This window comes from Leptidea sinapis, chromosome 19 (assembly GCF_905404315.1).
Source record: "Leptidea sinapis chromosome 19, ilLepSina1.1, whole genome shotgun sequence".
Lineage (NCBI taxonomy): Eukaryota > Metazoa > Arthropoda > Insecta > Lepidoptera > Pieridae > Leptidea > Leptidea sinapis.
Genome location: NC_066283.1, coordinates 11,530,366 through 11,549,792, shown reverse-complemented (window position 1 = coordinate 11,549,792; position 19,427 = coordinate 11,530,366). Strand labels below are relative to the sequence as shown.

General features: G+C 35.4%; 1 protein-coding gene across 1 annotated transcript; it reads left to right on the top strand.

Annotated features, from left to right (window-relative positions):
• Positions 1–647: 647 nt before the first annotated feature.
• LOC126970058 (sodium- and chloride-dependent glycine transporter 1) lies at positions 648–19,223 on the top strand. Its single transcript, XM_050815739.1, has 14 exons — positions 648–750; positions 850–1,031; positions 1,277–1,436; positions 9,820–10,107; positions 10,767–10,920; positions 11,077–11,209; positions 12,092–12,226; positions 12,324–12,427; positions 12,804–13,041; positions 14,443–14,571; positions 16,021–16,230; positions 18,111–18,284; positions 18,601–18,777; positions 19,074–19,223. The coding sequence occupies exons 2-13, from the start codon at positions 957–959 to the stop codon at positions 18,739–18,741; spliced, it is 1,941 nt and encodes a 646-aa protein (XP_050671696.1). The 5' UTR covers positions 648–750; positions 850–956; the 3' UTR covers positions 18,742–18,777; positions 19,074–19,223.
• The last annotated feature ends 204 nt before the right edge of the window (positions 19,224–19,427 follow it).

Below are 19,427 nucleotides of genomic sequence, written 5' to 3'. Positions count from 1 at the left end.
CTTACGATGTGGGGCGTCTGATCAATAAGCCAGGTGATCATAATATAATATATAATACAGACTATTTGTTAACTTTAACTCGGAAAGAATTTTGTTTTCTTGATAAAATTTTCCCTCCTTCCTTCCTCCAACCGATCGGACTAATACTAACACCAGTATATGTTGCAGCGTTTTTCGTGACGGTTTTAGAATATAATTTATGTGATAAATTATCCGGAAACTATATTTTTTTTACTTACAAATAATTATATCTTGGCAAAGCAAACAATTCTGTGGTACTACAAAGCTGTGGAATGAGCTTCCTTGTGCGGTGTTTCCGGGACGATACGACATGTGTACCTTCAAAAAAAGCGCGTACACCTTCCTTAAAGGCCGGCAACGCTCCTGTGATTCCTCTGGTGTTGCAAGAGATTGTGGGCGGCGGTGATCACTTAACAACAGGTGACCCGTACGCTCGTTTGTCCTCCTATTCCATAAAAAAAAATTCAATGATATTACATATTATGACAATTCCTGAAATGAGCGGGTGCGTACTTAATTTATATGGCAAAACAACGTTTGCCGGTTCAGAAGTAGTATATAACATTATATATATATGTGCTATGTGCCAACAGTTTGCACGCAGAGATCAGAGGGAGGGAGTCGGGGCGCGGCGGAGGGCTTGATATTGACCTAGATATTCATTCAAAGTTCGGTCGATGTGGAACTAGACATCTGCGCGTTCCTGCGTTACCTTTCCCTCATTTTAAAGTACGATATATATTCTCCATTACATTCAGTTCACATTATTAGTAAATATATTATTAATTTCTTACGGTAGGTATATTAACGGATCCCTCAATATTGTAGTGATATGTTCGACGGTGATCGATCCAGTGCGTGCAGTGCGCAAGTGATTTTCGTTAAAATGCATCCTCTTACAATTATCCTGAATTAAATCTCGTGCAACCATCAAAATGGAAAAGCGTGCCAAGACATCAATATCCGCGGTCACTAACAATGTCATCGAGATGGATAATACCCATTCCGATGTGAGTACCTGTACCGTTATGTAATTTACTTAAGGATGAGTAATGGAGCATGGGGAAACAATTTTACCCAGGGCCCAATTGATATTTACATTTTCAGGAACATAATGATTTATGTAAACAAAATGTAGTTTAATCAAGCTTTTCTTGATGCAAATACCTTTAAATTATTGATTATTGTATTGTATGGTACTTACCAGTTATAATGACTTAATCTGTAACTCAAATTGAGCATTGATTTTAAACAGTGTCGGGAAATGATGCTGAGGGACCAACATCAAGAGGATTCAGAGCCTGAACGAGGAAATTGGACCGGACGGTTTGATTTCTTGCTGTCGTTGCTCGGGTACAGTGTGGGCTTGGGCAATGTGTGGAGGTTCCCTTACCTGTGTTATAACAACGGTGGAGGTAATGTTATATTTACTTCTGCACTAAAAACTAATTTGAACAACAATAATCAACAACGTGAGCAGCAATTAAATCTATATCTCATCATAAGCAGGTATATAATCTATATTATATTCTATCAATCTGATAAGGACCTAGATATTATGATTTACGAAATTCGAGAAGTCAATTTTATAGCTGTTCTTAATTTCTAATATATCCAAAGTATGAGATATGGAGAAAAATAAAATACTAACACCTACAATTAAAATTATTATTTGTACGTCTTTGAAAAAAATATTTTTTTCAATATAAGCTAATTGTATAAGCTACCTATACAAATGAATTGGTAATTGCTGCAATATAAGTTAAAATTTAATGTTTATACTTGATCCGGTGTATTCATTTGTTCTCTCTTAAGCGCAACTTAAATGTAGAGCACAAGAAAATGTTTTTCGTAAACAAAAGAGAATCGCAGCGCAAAGCACTTCACTTAATCGTGCTTTTGTCTAAAAAGGTTTTTCTAAACATTCCACACTTTAAATTTAAGTCCAGTGTTATGGTTTATATTTGGAAGATTAAATTTAAATTGTGATGCTTTTGCAATTATTGCTATAATGACTTTAAATGTTTTTTTTAATATTTGAAGAACTATACCTACGCCAATAAATCATACAATCAATATATATAAAAGAAAGTCGTGTTAGTTACACTATTTATAACTCAAATACGGCTTTACCGATATGGCTGAAAATTGGTGAGGAGGTAGCTTAGAGCCAGGAGACGAACATAGGATATAATAAGTCATAAAATATCAAAAAATTACGAAAAAATATTATTATAAAAAAAAATATTTTCTGATACATTTTGTATGGATTCACATTTTGATGACATCCCGAGAATAGAAAGAATTCAATAAAGTTTTTTGTTAGTTTCACGCTACATGAGTTATAATATACAACTGACAGTGCACGTCATGTTATTCAAGTTGACCGGTTGGTGTGTTTGTTTCGAGTTTCTATTAGCTTATTGTGCCGATATTATCATTAACAATGTCACGACCAAGACGATCAAATTATTCCCGGCAAACACGTAATGCAACTAGGATTAGAAATATTGCGAATGAAAGGACTGAAGAAGAACAAGAAATTGCAGCTGAAAAGAACCGCATTAGTATGGATCGTTTTCGTGCTATGAATCACAAGAGCAAAGCGTAGCAGCCCGTAAAACGGATCGGCTGGCAATACGAAATCGTCCAGTAAAACCTCAGAGATCAACAACTTATAGATAATTTTCGACGCACAAGAAGAAGTAAACTTCTTATATATAAATGAAGTACTGATTTGAATCGAGCAGCGTTTCGATACGATTGCAGGACTTATACTGTACTGTAGTACTGCTTGCATACTAGCTTTCGCATGGGGCGATGGACGTTGTTTGCGAGTATTCTGCGGAGAAACGCAATAATTGTGCTGCCATGTTCTAGAAAACACTCAAAAATCCAATGTTTGTTTCCAAATGACCTCATTTGGGGCAGACATCTAAGAACGAGGATTTAATCCGACATTCAAGGTATTTATTTATTTACATACTAACACACAATACAGTAAAAGAATAACATACATACTATACTTATTCCTATGTATTGTGTATGCTAATTCTAAAAAAAGTGTTTATAAATCAGTAATACGGGTTTTGATTTTGATATTGTAGATATTAGGACAGATTCACGATCGTATTGGATCACTGCAACGTCTCGAAGATTAAATTTTTACAATTATACTTCATGGGCAACATGGACAAATAACTTGATCGATGTCAAGAGATCAATGCAGCAATGATAAAGGCAATTCTTCAGATCTGCAGCAACTACTTAATAAACATTTTGCATGACGAGTTAGCCCGCAAATCTTTAATTTCCGATCCGATGAATCGATGAATCAAGACAATCCATTTCCGAAGTTCAATCTATATAATAAGAGATTTCCACGTAGATAGTTACTCATCACGATATCTCTGGAACCACTAGAGCTAAAGACTTGAAATTTGGTAGAAATATTCTTTTCACCGAGTAGAGGTCAGCTAAGAACGGATTTTCCCAAATTCCAACCGCAAGAGTTTTTTTTTATTATGAAGAGAACAACGTCTGTCGGGTCAGCTAGTAATATTACAAAGAGAAAATATTTAATTTTTTACGCGTCTGTTTAACCGGTCCAAAAGACCGGTTCTTCAAAATTACAGTATCGCCCAGTCCGGAGGCTCCTTTACATAGGAAGCCGGCTAGATTATGGGTACCACAACGGCGCCTATTTCTGCCGTGAAGCTGTAATGTGTAAACATTGTGTTTCGGTCTGAAGATCGCCGTAGCTAGTGAAATTACTGGACAAATGAGACTTAACATCTTTTGTCTCAAGGAGACGACCGCAATTGTAGTGCCGCACAGAATTTTTTGGAATCTCATGAATCCTGAGCGACACTGCATTTTAATGGGCAGGGCGTATCGATTACCATCAGCTGAACGTCCTGCTCGTGTCATCCCTTATCATAAAGAAAACGCTGTATGATAATAGAACAGTAGAGATAGACACGAAAAAAGCAATAATTCAAAACAAAGTAGAAAAAAATTGCCCAAATTAGTCATTAAATTAGGTATTGATGTTTTTATGTTCCTATATAAAATAGGTTGTATTTTGATTACCGAAGCGAACGTAGGACATCTAAAAATTTTTAACATAAAAACAACCGACTTCAAAAACACTCCAAAACAATAGATATAATATGCACTAAAAAGTATAAATTATTGTTATTTTTGGAATCGGTGTCCTACCGCCGCGACCCGCTCTCGCCTCCTCACAACTCAAGCACATCTCACCTATTAATAACTATGTATGTAGATACAAACCTATCTTGGATAACAACGACTCCGTAACTAGAATTAGATTAATTAATTAGATTGTATAAAAATACGCAATTATTTTTATACTTTTAAGTGCATATTATATCTTTTGTTTTGGAATAGTGTTTTTGAAGTAGGTTGTTTTTTTGTTGTTTTTTTTTTATTTTTTGATTTTTAGTGAATTTGAAGTACACTAACTAACAATTTGTCTAAATATGTGTAGATATACAAAATATTTCAATGCAGCAATGAACGTAAGCGCTTTGCAATTTGATTACAGACAGAAATTCTGCCACAGATAGCACCCTTACTGTAAGTCGTTAAGGAGTCCCATTGAACATCATATTCGACTATGACAATTACTTGACCATAACTATTTTATGGTAGATGTTTAAATATCCGGATAGCATCAAAATATTCGCCCTAATATTATAATTAAAGAGGTCCGTTACTTTATCATGGATTCCGTAATCAGAACCTAACCAAACTCTTCTTTGAAGTATATTCTATCCAATAAAAAAATAATCATCGAAATCGGTTGGCGCAATATTGAGTTATTCGTAAATTTATCATCCACTTTGCTATACGTATGTATAGCAAATTTAAGACTTTTATGGTTTTCTCATGGATGCCACTGTCAGATATGTCTACAATGGGACCACACGGGAAGCACCAACTTTCAAATAAAAAAAAAATATTAAAATCGGTTCACCCAGTCGAAAGTTTTGAGGTAACAAACATACCGACGAATTCAGAACCTCCTTCTTTTTTGAAGTCGGTTAAAAAATAGGTTTATAGCGACACATGAATTTCTTATTCTAGACTGCAATTTATTTCTTGCTACTTGTTAAAAAATTGTTTGGAAGTAAAAAGATTTCATGTGAGATTCTTGTAAAATTCTCCGTGTATGATATTTGAAAGATTCTCCATGTAAGATACTTGTAAGATTCTCCATGTAAGATTCTTATAAGATTCTCTATGTAAGATACTTCTAAGATTCTTCGTGTAAGATTCTTAGTGTAATTTATTTTTTGAAAAAATACTTGGAACGTTATTATTAGCGAAGTTAGGTTACCAAAGACTTACAGGTTAGTAATGATTTAATAGTAAAATATGCAATCTCTAGTGGATCCATGGTCTTACAATAAGCTTTCATTGTACAAACCCTTCATGTTAGAAAACAATCTATGAATATTACACGCGCCTCCAGATCTACCTACCTACATCATAAGTCTCACTTGGAATTACTATACGATAATATTAAACATGTATCCATCTCTATATTATATACTCAAAGGTGTTTGATAATTTCGATAGTTTATGAACAAATTTAATGATTTAAGCATGATAAGGTTTGTTTGCCGCTCTTGCCGTAAAAATAACAAATTCTTCAAAAATTTAATATTTTTTAATTATAATTATTACATATTCATTTTTTCACAATGTTTATTAGGGACGCACTTAGATTTCCGAATGAACTATTATGGTTTTGTCAGATGGTTTTAATGTGACCGATTATTGAAGATTGTTGTTTATCAAATATCACATATTATTTGTAGAATGTATACTTACATCATAATAAATACCTATTTTATTCATGCCTAACTAACACAGAACTGGTATTAATAGTAAAATGAGTGTTATAGGTGTGACTAATTAGACCGCCATTACCTCTATATTACTAATTAGTGACGTAGGTAACATGGAACAGTTATGATTTCCATTTTCCATTGCCATTTCCGTATATATATATATATAGCATTAGCTATAATAATAAAATTGCAGCAGGACGTTCAGCTGATGGTAATTAATACGCCCTGCCCATTACAATGCAGGGCCGCTCAGGATTCTTGAAAAACCCAAAAAATTCTTAGCAGCACTATAATTGCGCTCGTCACCTTGAGACATAAGTTGTCTTAGTCTTAGTTTCATTTGCACAGTAATTTCACTAGCTACGGCGCCCATCAGACCGAAACAAAAAAAATCATTACACATTACTGCTTCACGGCAGAAATAGGCGCCGTTGCGGTACCCATAATCTAGCCGGCATCCTATGCAAAGGAGCCTCCCACTGATAAAAAGGAAGAATCATCAAAATCAAAGCAAACTACAACTTGGAAACAGTGCAGTTATGAAGAAATTCAGTCGCTACACATTATATTAATATTATGTATATAGATCTACCACAGAACTACCCACACGAATCTACGTCCATAAATAAGACTTGGTTGAAGGTTATTTTCAGTCCTTTTGAATATTTTATTCTTTTGTGAATTTTATTCTTTAATAGCTAATCTTATATCTCACGAATGGAATGAAAATCTTACTAAAAAATTTATTATAATTTGATATAATATATTGAGTTTATTAACATAACAAGCGACTGACTGCTACTTTGTTCGCGCTGATTTCGTTAAAGTGACAAAGTGACCTTTTGATCTTAATTTCATGGATTTTTATGTGGCTAGGTGGGTTAGGCGTCTTTTTCGGCCGTGAAGCAGAAGATATTGTATTTAAGAATTCATTATTTATTTTTGGATTTATTTATAATCACAATAATATAAAAAAGGTAGAACACAAATATAAAAGATAGAACTAAGAACGAAATGTAGTGATTGTTTACAATTTACACACCATGCACAGTTTTTTTTAAAATATTATATAGAATTAATTTAGAAGTAAAGAGTTTTCTTAAAAAAATAAATGAGGACACAGTTAGATGTACGAGATTAGTATGCCCCTAAAACAGCTTAAATAAACAAGGCGCCGGGTGATAATGGAATTACAGCTGAGCTTCTGAGAGCTGGTGGTACCCCTGCACTTAACACCCTTCAGAAACTATTCAATTCCGACATCCTCGAGGTCAAAACGCCGCAAGCATGGCACAGAAGTGTAGTGGTGTTGTTCTTCAAAAAGGGCGATATAATGCTTTTGAAGAACTATAGGCCCATATCACTACTGAGCCATGTATAAGTTGTTTTCTAGGGTTATCACTTATCACGAATCGTCTCGTGCGCAGGCGTGACGACTTCCAGCCTCCCGAACAAGCCGGATCCTGAAAAGGCTTTAGCACCATAGACCACATACATACGCTGCGGCAGGTTATACAGAAGACAGAGGAGTATAACCAGCCACTATTCTTGGCGTTCGTGGACTGTGAGTAAAAGCCTTTGATTCGATCGAGAACTGGGCGGTCCTTCTCTTCAGAGGTGCCACATTGATTACCGTTATATCGATGCGTTGAAGTGCTTGTATGGAAACGCCCCCATGTCAGTCCGTCTCCAGGATCAGATCTCGAAGCCTATCTGACTGCAACGGGGAGTGAGACAAGGCGATGTCAATCGCCTAAGCGGTTCACCGCTGAGTTGGAAGATGTCTTTAAACATCTGGACTGGAACGGACTGGGCATCAACATCAACGGCGAATACATCACTCACCTTCGATTCGCAGACAATATCGTAATCATGGCATGGAAGACTTAAGCCACATGCTCGATGGCCTCAATACAGCTTCTCAAGGAGTAGGTCTCAAAATTAACATGGACAAGACGAGGATCATGTTAAATGTCCATGTCGCACAACAACACTCCCATAACAATTGGGAACTGTACTCTCGAAATTGTCGACAAGTATGTCTACCTTGGACAAACAATCTAGTTAGGCAGTTCCAATTTCGCGAAAGAGGTCACTCGTCGAATCCAGCTCGGATTTTACGGAGCTTCCCGAATACTGCCCGTATTCGGGAAGCTCCGTAAAATCTTCTCGTCCCAAATATCACAGTGTCTAAAGACGAAGGTTTTCAAGCAGTGTGTGTTGCCAGGGCCTTATGAGAAAGCTCATGGTCGCTCAGAGGGCAATGGAGTGGATCATGCTTGGAGTTTCCCTGCGAGATCGAATCAGAAATGAGGAGATCCGTAGGAGAACCAAAGTTACTAACAGCCCAAATGATTGCGAAGCTGAAGTGGCAGTTGGCAGGGCACATAGTTCGACGGATAGATGGCCGTTGGCACAGTAAAGTCGTCGAATGGCGACGACGTACCGGAAGACTAAGATAAATACTTATATTAAGATCGATGCCGACCTTATAAAGCGTCTAATAAACGTACCTACATATGAATTATTTGAAAACCGAAAACACATTGTTATGGTAAACATGTTGCCGTATATTCTCTATATCAGAAATAAAGATTTTCATCAAATAGTGAGTAATTGAATCAGCCTAGCGAATATCGAGTCTAAGAAAAAAGCGATTGTATGAAACGGGCAGTCATTGATAGATTGACAGATGACGGCTATAATCTTGTAAAAATGGAGATAGCCGAAATCCACTACGTTTTAAGCAACTGTTCGCTTTCAAACTTTGCCGTATTATATATACTTCGTCGCCATATTGTAATTACTATTTCTAACTTATGTCAAATGACTGCACTTTTCATACTAAACTAAATTTCAATTTTTACCTAGGCTGTCGCGCCTCTTATTACGTAGTATTTACATCCTCTTTGAATGTAATAAGTTGCGCATTTCGTCGGGAACCGTTATGATAGATCCGTAGCCAATTTGAGCTCCAGAAACTCAATAAATATTATTCATAAAATCAGCTTTTTCTAGCCCCGTTGCTGGCAGAGATAGGTGTCATTTAATAAAATTACAGCTCTCATACGCAGTATGTGTTGCGAGCTATAACAACGCATTGTTGTTTTAATTATCGTTATATATTATTTGAAAGCTGGTATAATAAAATTTACATTACTATTGTGTGGGGCTTATGACATAACTGATATTTACAAACGCTTTGGTATTGTGGATGAATTTTATCAGGCGGTTACCGTTGAACATACTGCGCGATGGAAATATATTTTCCCCTTTTGTGCACTTTCTTTATACACGCCTATAAGAGATAATCCATGATTCTGAAAGACAAAATATTCAAGAATTTGAGTAGCTATTTTTACAATATTTATGTTAAAAAAATAAAAAGGACTAGTTTTACTAAAACTAAAAAGAACTTGACAGATCAGTGAATTCCACTTTAGCACAAGTGTAAGGGAATTCCTTAGTCGTTAAATTTCGATAAAATTTTATTTAAATTGGAGCTATACAAATGATTTAAATTTTCTTTAGTGTTAATTCCTTTCCTAAATATTTGTTTTTAAACAATTCGACACGTGTTTCGCATCTACACGAGGCATCCTCAGGACGTGTTGTCTGGCCAAAATCTGGCACGAGACTCGTGAAATATTGGCGGAATTAACACTAAAGAAAACTTAAATCATTTGTATGATTATGAATTTCCGCAAAGTAACGCCTACTTCAATAAATTTTCTTAAATTGAAGCTTCTAAGTATCTAATACAAACCGCGTACCTTATTACAATATTATAAACCAATCAAGTTTGCTGTAAACTATGGTTTTTATGTTTTAATGAAATACACAGGCGATCAATATTTGTTTTGATAGAATGAGGAAGATGAAGTTGGATTAAATTAATATTTCATTTTGTTTTCAGGTGCTTTTCTCATCCCCTTTACAGTGATGCTCATAATAGCAGGCCTTCCCTTAATGTTCATGGAGTTATCTTTTGGCCAGTACGCAGCTCTCGGTCCTGTCGCGGTGTACAATAGATTTTGTCCTTTGTTTCGTGGACTTGGTTACGGAATGGTCATTGTTTCTTCGATTGTCATGCTGTACTATAACTTGATTATAGCTTGGACCTTCTATTATATCTATGTCTCTTTTGTGAGCATATTTTATCAACTGCCATGGCAAAACTGCGACGCTGATTGGAGCACAAAATGTGAGTAATATATCTCCTATAATACCTTCTTTGATGAGGGCTATTGCACTATTTATAACCAAAGTCCTAAAGAATCATTAAGGGAAAAATTAAAAGAAATAAACATATTGACTGTTGGAACTTAATATAATGTTGATAATGTTCTTTATCAACACATTATACAGCACATTAATACGAATACGGTAGAAACTACGACAATATTTAATGTTAACACGAGGAACAAACATAAGCTTCTCGTGCCTACTACTCGGTTATAAAACATTTGTATGGTAGAGGTTACTATAACATTAATGATTTTCATAATCATACCACAGACTGGGAATGTACCAAACGCCTTCAGGCTATTTAATTATAAATTTTATTCTATGATACTACATAATATTATAACTATTTATATATTTTAACTAAGTTGAGAAAAAAAGCCCGCTGAGTTTCTTGCGCCGGTTCTTCTCAGGTCTGAGGCATACTATTTCGAATTGGTGGTTTTTGACGTTTAATAAGTGATTTTTTATCCTAATTTTGAATAAAAATATTTGAATTTTAATTAAACGTGTCACATAATCGTAAAAATCCAAACTAATTTCTTAGAAGTTCTATAATTACAACTTAACATAATCTCTCTAGTCAAATGTGAGAAAATATGAAGGCGCTTTTTTTAGATTGTTATTCATACGAAGCTGCAGATGAATGTGAAGCTAACAATGGAACATATTACTTGAGGCAGTGTTTTAACCAAACGCAGGCCGCCTTACATAACATTAGTGCCCTGGCTAACGTGACGTTGAGACGACCGCCCGCTGAAGAGTACTTCTCGTAAGTGCTTCTTTGTTTCGCATGAAAACTGTCAACGTTTAAAGTATGAATGTGCTTTTAGGGCGGAATCGGAGAAAGTTGTAGTTTGATATTTTGTAGAATGATGATATAAAAATAATTTGTATTTTTATTGAACAAGCTTAAATATGGTTTCAGAAACCATGTGCTCGGATTGTCATCAGGCATTCAAGAGATTGGCGGTGTCCGCTGGAGTCTGGCTATCTGCTTGTTTGCTGCGTGGCTTATTGTCTTCCTCTGCTTATGCAAAGGCGTACAGTCTTCTGGAAAGGTTTGTAAACATATTTCTAGCTATACGCAAAGTCTTACTTATCAGCTCACAGCGAACGATACGGTCCATTTCGCTTATCTGTAGGCAGTATAGATTCGTAAATTTCCCATTTTGGATCGCATTTACTTACGAGGAGTCCATCAGGGGTGCCATGTTGATTGTTAGGTAGACTCGAATCTTAGCTTATTTTCATGATTGGATTTAATACATTTGGAATTTTAAAAAATACGCTTTTGAACCTTATAATTTGGATGTATAAAATTATAGTTTTTAGTAATAGTAAACATATATTGTAGTAGTATTACTTAACTTACAATAATAAATGAAGGCAACGCTGTGCATACCTATAAGTTAGATATACAAATATAAATATAAGAAATTTTATATTATAAGTAGTCATAATATTAATTGTGTGTCTAGTTGGTAAGCCTTTTCTAATAAATAAATAAATAAATAAATAAATAAATGATTGGAACAGGTGTTTTCCGTTTTGCTATACACCAGTATTAAAACTAGTAACTATAAATATAGTTTAAGTATAACGATATGAGAAGTATAAGTAGTTCAATAGTATTTCAATGAGTTTTTAAAATGTAATGTAATCAAATAATTATCATCAAACAATTGCCCATCATTTTTGATAAAATTTTTGGTAACAATGTATGTGTCATCATAAACAAAGTATTAATTATTAAATTTAATGTATGTGTATTAAATTTTATATGGGAATTTTAACTTTGTAAACTTCTCAACTATAACAATTCCAAACCTGGAAAGCTAAATTCTTAAAAATTAATCCGTAGTCTTCGCTCCAGGTATTAATATGTTTGATAATTATTGTATTATCACTTCTAGCTTAAACTTAAAATTACTTTATTTTAGGTTGTCTACTTCACGGCCTTATTTCCATACGTGGTGCTGGTTATATTATTTTTTCGGGGTGTAACGTTACCTGGAGCTTCAACTGGGATTCTATTTTATCTGACTCCTGACTTCAGCCAGCTTGCAAATGCACAGGTTAACAATTTACTTCAGTACTACGAAGAAATAATTATCAATTATGTAATATATCTAAGCTATATTTGATGTTTTTAATAATTCCTTTATATTTTAGGTGTGGGGTGACGCGGCTGTTCAGATATTTTTTGCCTTGAGTCCGGCTTGGGGAGGTCTAATAACTCTGTCATCATACAATAAATTTTCCAATAACTGTTACTTGTAAGTATTACTTTGTCTTCATTATTCATTGTGAGGATGTTATTGCTTCTGTTAGACCCTTCATTATTTGAATTGCTTTTTTAATAGCCATTAAGTTTTGTCTGGTTTCTATGCATTACATCAAACATCATTGATCGTTAGTAATTACTGATACGAACTATAAAGTGAATCCAGAACATCAAAAAAAAAAACACTTAGGAAAAGAATTAGAAGTACCTATGTGCGGGAATATATTCCACGGGAAGAAAAATAGCTTATGCTTAAATATATAACATTATTCACACTGTTTAGACTCTGTCAAAACCAAGGTTCTAAACATGAATTATTAATAGACATATTGAAAGATATTAGTATTTTTATTTATTTTTCGTTGCAGAGACTCTCTGATAGTGGCTGTATCAAACATTGCGACGTCGTTCTTTGCCGGCCTGGTGATATTTTCCGTGATCGGCTTCTTGGCACATGAACTGGAGGTGGAAGTAGACCGCGTGGTAGACCAGGGTGCTGGTTTAGCATTTATTGTATACCCTGAGGTGGTCACTAGGCTACCTCTATCACCACTCTGGTCGATATTGTTCTTCTTCATGCTGTTGACACTTGGACTCGACTCTCAGGTGTGAATTGTTTCACAAATTATCAATGAATTATTAATATTTGTTGAGCGGAGGACAAACGAGCATATGGGTGTCACGTGATGGTATGTAATCACCGCAGCCCATACTCTCTTCCAACACCAGAGGGATCACACGAGCGTTGGCGATCGTAAGAGCGTCCAATAGACGTACTACCCGGCTCCGGTTATATTATCACTGTACCTGACGTCGATGACGTCACATCATCGCTTTGTTACAGTGTGCAAAACAAACATCACTAGGATATTAATATTAATAAACTAGCTGACCCGACAGATGTATGGACACATCAAAGGAAAAACAAATTTGTTGTTTTTATTTAACTTAGCAGCATTTTCCTATTAATTCACCTTTTAAACCTTCTCTGGACTTCCACAAATAATTCAAGACCAAAATTAGCCAAATCGGTCCAGCCGTTCTCAAGTTTTAGCGAGACTAACGAACAAGAATTCATTTCTATAAATATAGATAAACAATGATTTACTTTTTCTGTACTTTTTATTAATATTCTTAAAGGTTTTGTTGTGTTGTCATGCTGAGTATTATTATTATTATTATAATGAAGAAAAATCAATAAAAGAAGTACAAAAAGTATTTATTAGAACTACTATAGCGACAGTTCAATTCAGTAAACATGAAAACACTTCTCTTTTCCCATCCAGGGACCCCACCAAACTACAAGTACCTTGCTGTAGAACTACATTATTTCAGAGAAACTGTTTTTGTATGTGCATAAAAATCTATAATCACATCGCAAAGATAATAAGAGAGGTATTGTCAAATAGGAATTTCTCATCTAAATTGAATATATACCTTATTAAAAACTGCTTATATTCATTAGACGAATATTTTCAATTAAAAACTTGACTTAATACTGTATAATACTGCTACTAATCTTGTGTTTAATTGATATTATTGTAACTAATTATTTAGAAATGTATTTTATAAAATTTGCACGTCATAAATGTGGCAAACATGTACTTTATAATATTTATGTAACATCAATCTAACATGTTTATGCAAATAAAAACTTTGACTTTGACACAACATAAAGCACAGAACTAACAACAAAAATCAAAACTTAACAAAATACAAGTCCACAGCGAGTGTGGAGGAGGGTGGTTTGAGCCTCCTGCTCTGTTTGCCCCAAGTCAGCACAGGTTTGCCCCCTCCAGAATACGCGGGGCAGCCTGAGTAACCACTATTAGGTACGGGTCCTACTTGTGAACGCCTAGGGATGGAATCTCCAGGACTACACAGCCGGTCTTGGTAGAGTGTTGTTGTACCTGGAACTACCACTGATTAATATTATTACTAACTATTATAATAATATTTATATATTACTTTTAATCTGAACAGTTTTATGCTTTATATTTGTTTTAGTTTGCCCTCATGGAAACTGTTACTACAGCAATACTGGACAGATTTCCAAATTTTCGTGAAAGGAAAATATGGGTTGTTCTGACCGTGGCTATATTTGGTTATCTCGGTGGTTTAATTTTCACAACTAATGTAAGTATTACCTATTATAATGATAACTATTATAATGACTGAACAGCCAAAACATTGTAAAACTTGCTATATATTTTAATTATTGTTAATAATATATCTTACTAATATTATAGTATACTTATTATTATTATAATATGCTTATAATTATTGTAATTCTGTACATAATAAATATTTTTTTTTATGAAAATAAGGGACGAGACGAGCAGGACTTTCACCAGATGGTAATTGATACGCCCTGCCCATTACATTGCAGTGCCGCCCAGGATTTTTGAAAATCCCCAAAAAGCGGCACTACAGCTACGCTCGTCCTTTTGAGACATTAGATGTTAAGTCTCATTTGCCCAGTAATTTCACTAGCTACGGCGCCCTTCAGACCGAAACAGTAATGTTTACACATTACTGGTACACGGCAGAAATAGGGGCCGTTGTGGTACCCATAATCTAGCCGGCATCCTGTGCAAAGGAGCCTCCCACTGGTAGAAAAAAAGTACTGTTTCTTATGAATTTATCAATAATATATCATAACATCAAGAATTATTTCGTAAAATATCCCTGTTGTTGTAATGAAATTGTTTCACAGCAGAACTGTAGAACCGTGCGTCAATAAATTCTCTCATAGAAAATATGTCTATACATAACAAATGTTGGAAATAAAAATAATTATGGGTCCCAAATAAAATAAGAAGTATCCTATGTGTCAAGTTGGATTAAACTGCTCTCCATGAATTAAAATCCGATCATTATTTTAGGAGTTCACTAGAAACAAACATCAGGACGCTGGATTTATATTAATATTAAGATTATACATAAAAGTAATAGGTACTTTATCCATTCTTATTCAGACATAATTTAGATATGTTTGTCAGCTCATAGGTATTAGTGGTTGTTTCTAAAGTATAGATCGTACTCTGATTTGTCTTATTTCAAATTATTTTGAGTATTTTAAATATATTTTAAGGACAATACTGGTAATTTTAAAATAACTTCAATAGAAGACATAGTTAAATGCTTCTGGAACTGGATTTCAGCAAAATCATCAACGAGTTTTCGGTGAAAAAGGCTCGGAATGTTCCGTTCGTTAACAATAACATTAACGATATCATTTAATTTAAAATAATTCTAGTTCCAATTATATTATTATATTTTTTTAATAATAAAACAATCTATACTCGGTATATGAATATATACTATACAGTAAAATATTTATTGTCAAACACGAGTGCAATATTTTTCTATTCGAAAATAATTTGGGGCCAATGGAGGGCTCTAGGCCTCCAGAGTCCAGACCACCCATTCCGGCATTACATAATATCATAAAATTGATTTTAGACGATCTTCGTACTTGTGCTAGTGTATGTCGGGGTGAAAGAGATTTTATAATATAATAAATGTTCTAAGTTATTATTTAGTCAGTGACACAAAACAAAGCTAAATGAATTTTCATTATAGAGTGGTATGTACTGGCTACAACTCATGGACAAGTATGCAGCTAATTGGTCGGTGCTTATTATTGCGATCGGAGAGTGTATTCTAATTGCTTGGATATACGGCGCAGAGAAGTTCTGTCATGACATCGAGCATATGATTGGACGTCAGTCCCAGCTGTGGCTGTACTTCTGGAGCACCATGTGGAGAGGAATAACCCCAGCTGCTTTGATCGTATGTTATAACACTTAAACTAACAGTATGTGTTAATAGTGTGTTAACACGAGTGATTGATAGTGATACAGATAGCGTGCGAGTTGACTGCAGAGTTCAGATATGTGATAGTGATGTGACCTAATTATAATTGATGACTATTAGGAGTGTGTCGATAAATTTAAACAATGATTTTAACATTTAATTCTAGGTAAAAATGATGAAAAAAATTAATTTATTAATACTTTCGTGAGTTACTAATAAATTATTTATCAATACGGCTTTACTCACGTTTTGCCGGTGTCGCTATCGACTAGTTTTTAGCTTCGACGTGGCGTCTCTTTTCACGAATGTACCAGTAGCAGAAACTATAGATATCATTAAACGACATTTAATTGCCAATAACATACCTACTGAGTACATCGGATTAATAGAGTTCTGCCTTACTAATGGCTATTTCGTCTAGCGAGGGGATTTCTATCTGCAAATAGATGGAGTGGCAATGGGCTCACCCATAACACCAGTCGTAGCCAACATATTATTATTATTTAGAGTACATTTCGAGGAGGAACCGTTGAAGAGTGCGCCAATAAAACCAAGGTACTGGTGGAGATATGTAGACGATGTGTTTGCCATTGATCCCATAAAGGGAGTAAAAACACTACTGGAAAACCTGAACAAAATGCATCTGAAGATAAGTTTTACTATAGCGGAAGAAAAAGATGGAACCTTCCCATTTTTGGATGTACTGGTGAAACGCGAATCCAGTGGCAGCCCAATGCATACGGTATTTAGTAAACTCACACATACCGATCAGTACCTAAAAGCTGATTCCCACCACCATCCGTCGCACTTGTCGTTTGTACCACGCACTCTCATTAAACGCGCCCTTCGTTTGTGCGATTCGCAATTTATTGAGTCAGAATTGACACACGTGCGGCAAGTATTGGAGAGCAATGGCTACAACTGGCGACAGTGTTATTGACAGGCAAACACGACCATCAAATAGCGGCCTCAACATGTGGAGCGGGTCCCGGCATATCTACCATACATGAAAGGGGTAACGGATCTAAATGGACAACTATTACGCCGAAAATAAAGCATTTGGATAATTTTCCGCCCCCTGACGCAGATTGGTAGTCTTTTACGATCACCTAAGGATCGGGACCCCCTGGAGAGCCCTGGCGTCTACGAAATTCCATGCGAGTGCAGCCAGAGCTACATTGGTGAAACGGGACGCAACATAAAAACCAGACTCACCGAGCACATCCGCAGTGTACGTAAGTTAGACAGCAACACCTCGGCAGTGGCAGAACACGCTCTAAACTCCGACACATCACATCATATTAGGTTCGATAGGGTGAAAGTATTGGGTCGTAATAAAAATTTTTTGGGTCTCAGAGCTGCTAGAACCCATAGAAATTGCCGTCGACCTAATTTTAATAGATATAAGGGTTGGGCTCTGCCACCAACTTGGAAACCTGTGTTACAAAACGCGTCTCACGATAAGATCCATAGTGCCGATGATCATGTTCTGCCTTTCATCAACACACATGTCTAAAATATATTGATATATAGACCGGAGCGTGATGGACTCGTGTCAGTCATTATTAAAAATAAAAAAGAACACGGGTCGCGACTTCCGTTTTAACATATTCTTTCGTGTTAACGTGATAACACGGTAAGCGTACGATAACTGACAAGTACGGCACACCACTACACTACAGGCGCGTGAGGCGAGATGTGCGGACAGCGGGGGGAGGTGCTCCCGCTGAGGGCCCGAATACATTGAACTCGCGGGTTATCCGTACATTTTAGAATTATTGACTAATATTACACTGAATTTTAGATGTAAAAGGTTGTAATATTTATTAAGTAAAATATTTTTCTTGTATATTTAGTTCATTTTGGCGTTCAACTGGATTGAATACAAACCGGCGACTTATGGCCACTACGTCTACCCCATGTGGGCTGACGCGGTGGGTTGGATCGTTGGGATGCTGCCCATACTTGTAGTGGTCTTGATGGCCATAGACAAAATATGCACCGGCCCTGATGACCTAACAATAATGCAGGTATGAACTTTTATCCTACAATTCTAAAAATATAGTGTCGTGGAGCACTTTGTTTGAACGTAAATAAGATAATAATTTCAACCACGCTCTTTACTTACTCATCAAGAAGAAAAATATATCTCTCTACTCTACTTATGATCCTGGTACCAATATTAAAACTCTACGCCATCCTTACAAATAATCTTAAGTTTTTTATCAGAACTTTTACTAAGTATCTATTAAAGGAAAACAACTTTATATCCCATGCAACGCCCGAGGAATCATATCGTTACCTACACTCTGTTTGATATAAATAATAATTGGTAATTGATTTCAGAAAGCACGATTTCTGTCCCAACCTACGGAGGAGTGGGGCCCCGCATTGAGGAGCTCGGTGCCGATGCCGCCCCAGACGGAGCTGTCTCCACCAGTGCTGCTACTGCACGGCCGCCATGTTCTGCGCGAGCGTGGTGCTTGACCCCTGCAGACCTTTCCGCTTTCAGTTGTGCGGAAGGTATTTGGATCTTTACTTTATTTTGCACACAAAGATTTCTCCATGTTATACATAGTTATATATAGTTAACGTGTTATTATATTTGAACATAGATGCAAATTGAGTCTTCCAAATTAGCAAAGCAGTTTTATAGTCAGGCTGTGATCTGCATAAATTCCTAAATTTAAGAACCAAATATACTCTATAATTTATTTTTGATTCTTATATTATTCCCTTTTTAGGAAAGGCTAATTTAATAGTTTTTTTTAATTTGCTTAAGACTTATGGATATATAAATTATAATATTTCGTTTTTAGACCTCCAGAGATGTTGGAGACAATACATCTACTAACAGCTCAATGGAGAATGTTTCAAAGAAGTTTGACCTAACTATCAAGAAGAGAAATTCATTCAAGAAAAAAGTTAATAGTTACAGCCATGAGTCTGATGATGTTGCTCTTGTACCCTTGCTGCAAACTGATAAAACTAAATCAGATGTTGCCAACCAAAGTGCCAAACAAAAATTGTTAATGAAAAAAATAAAGACTGATTCAATTGAAGAACGAGAACCTCTTACAAATGAAAATGATATTGAAATAGGAAAATTTGAGAAGAATATGATAAACATTCTACCTGTTCGTAGTGAAACATCATTTATTGACAATCACATG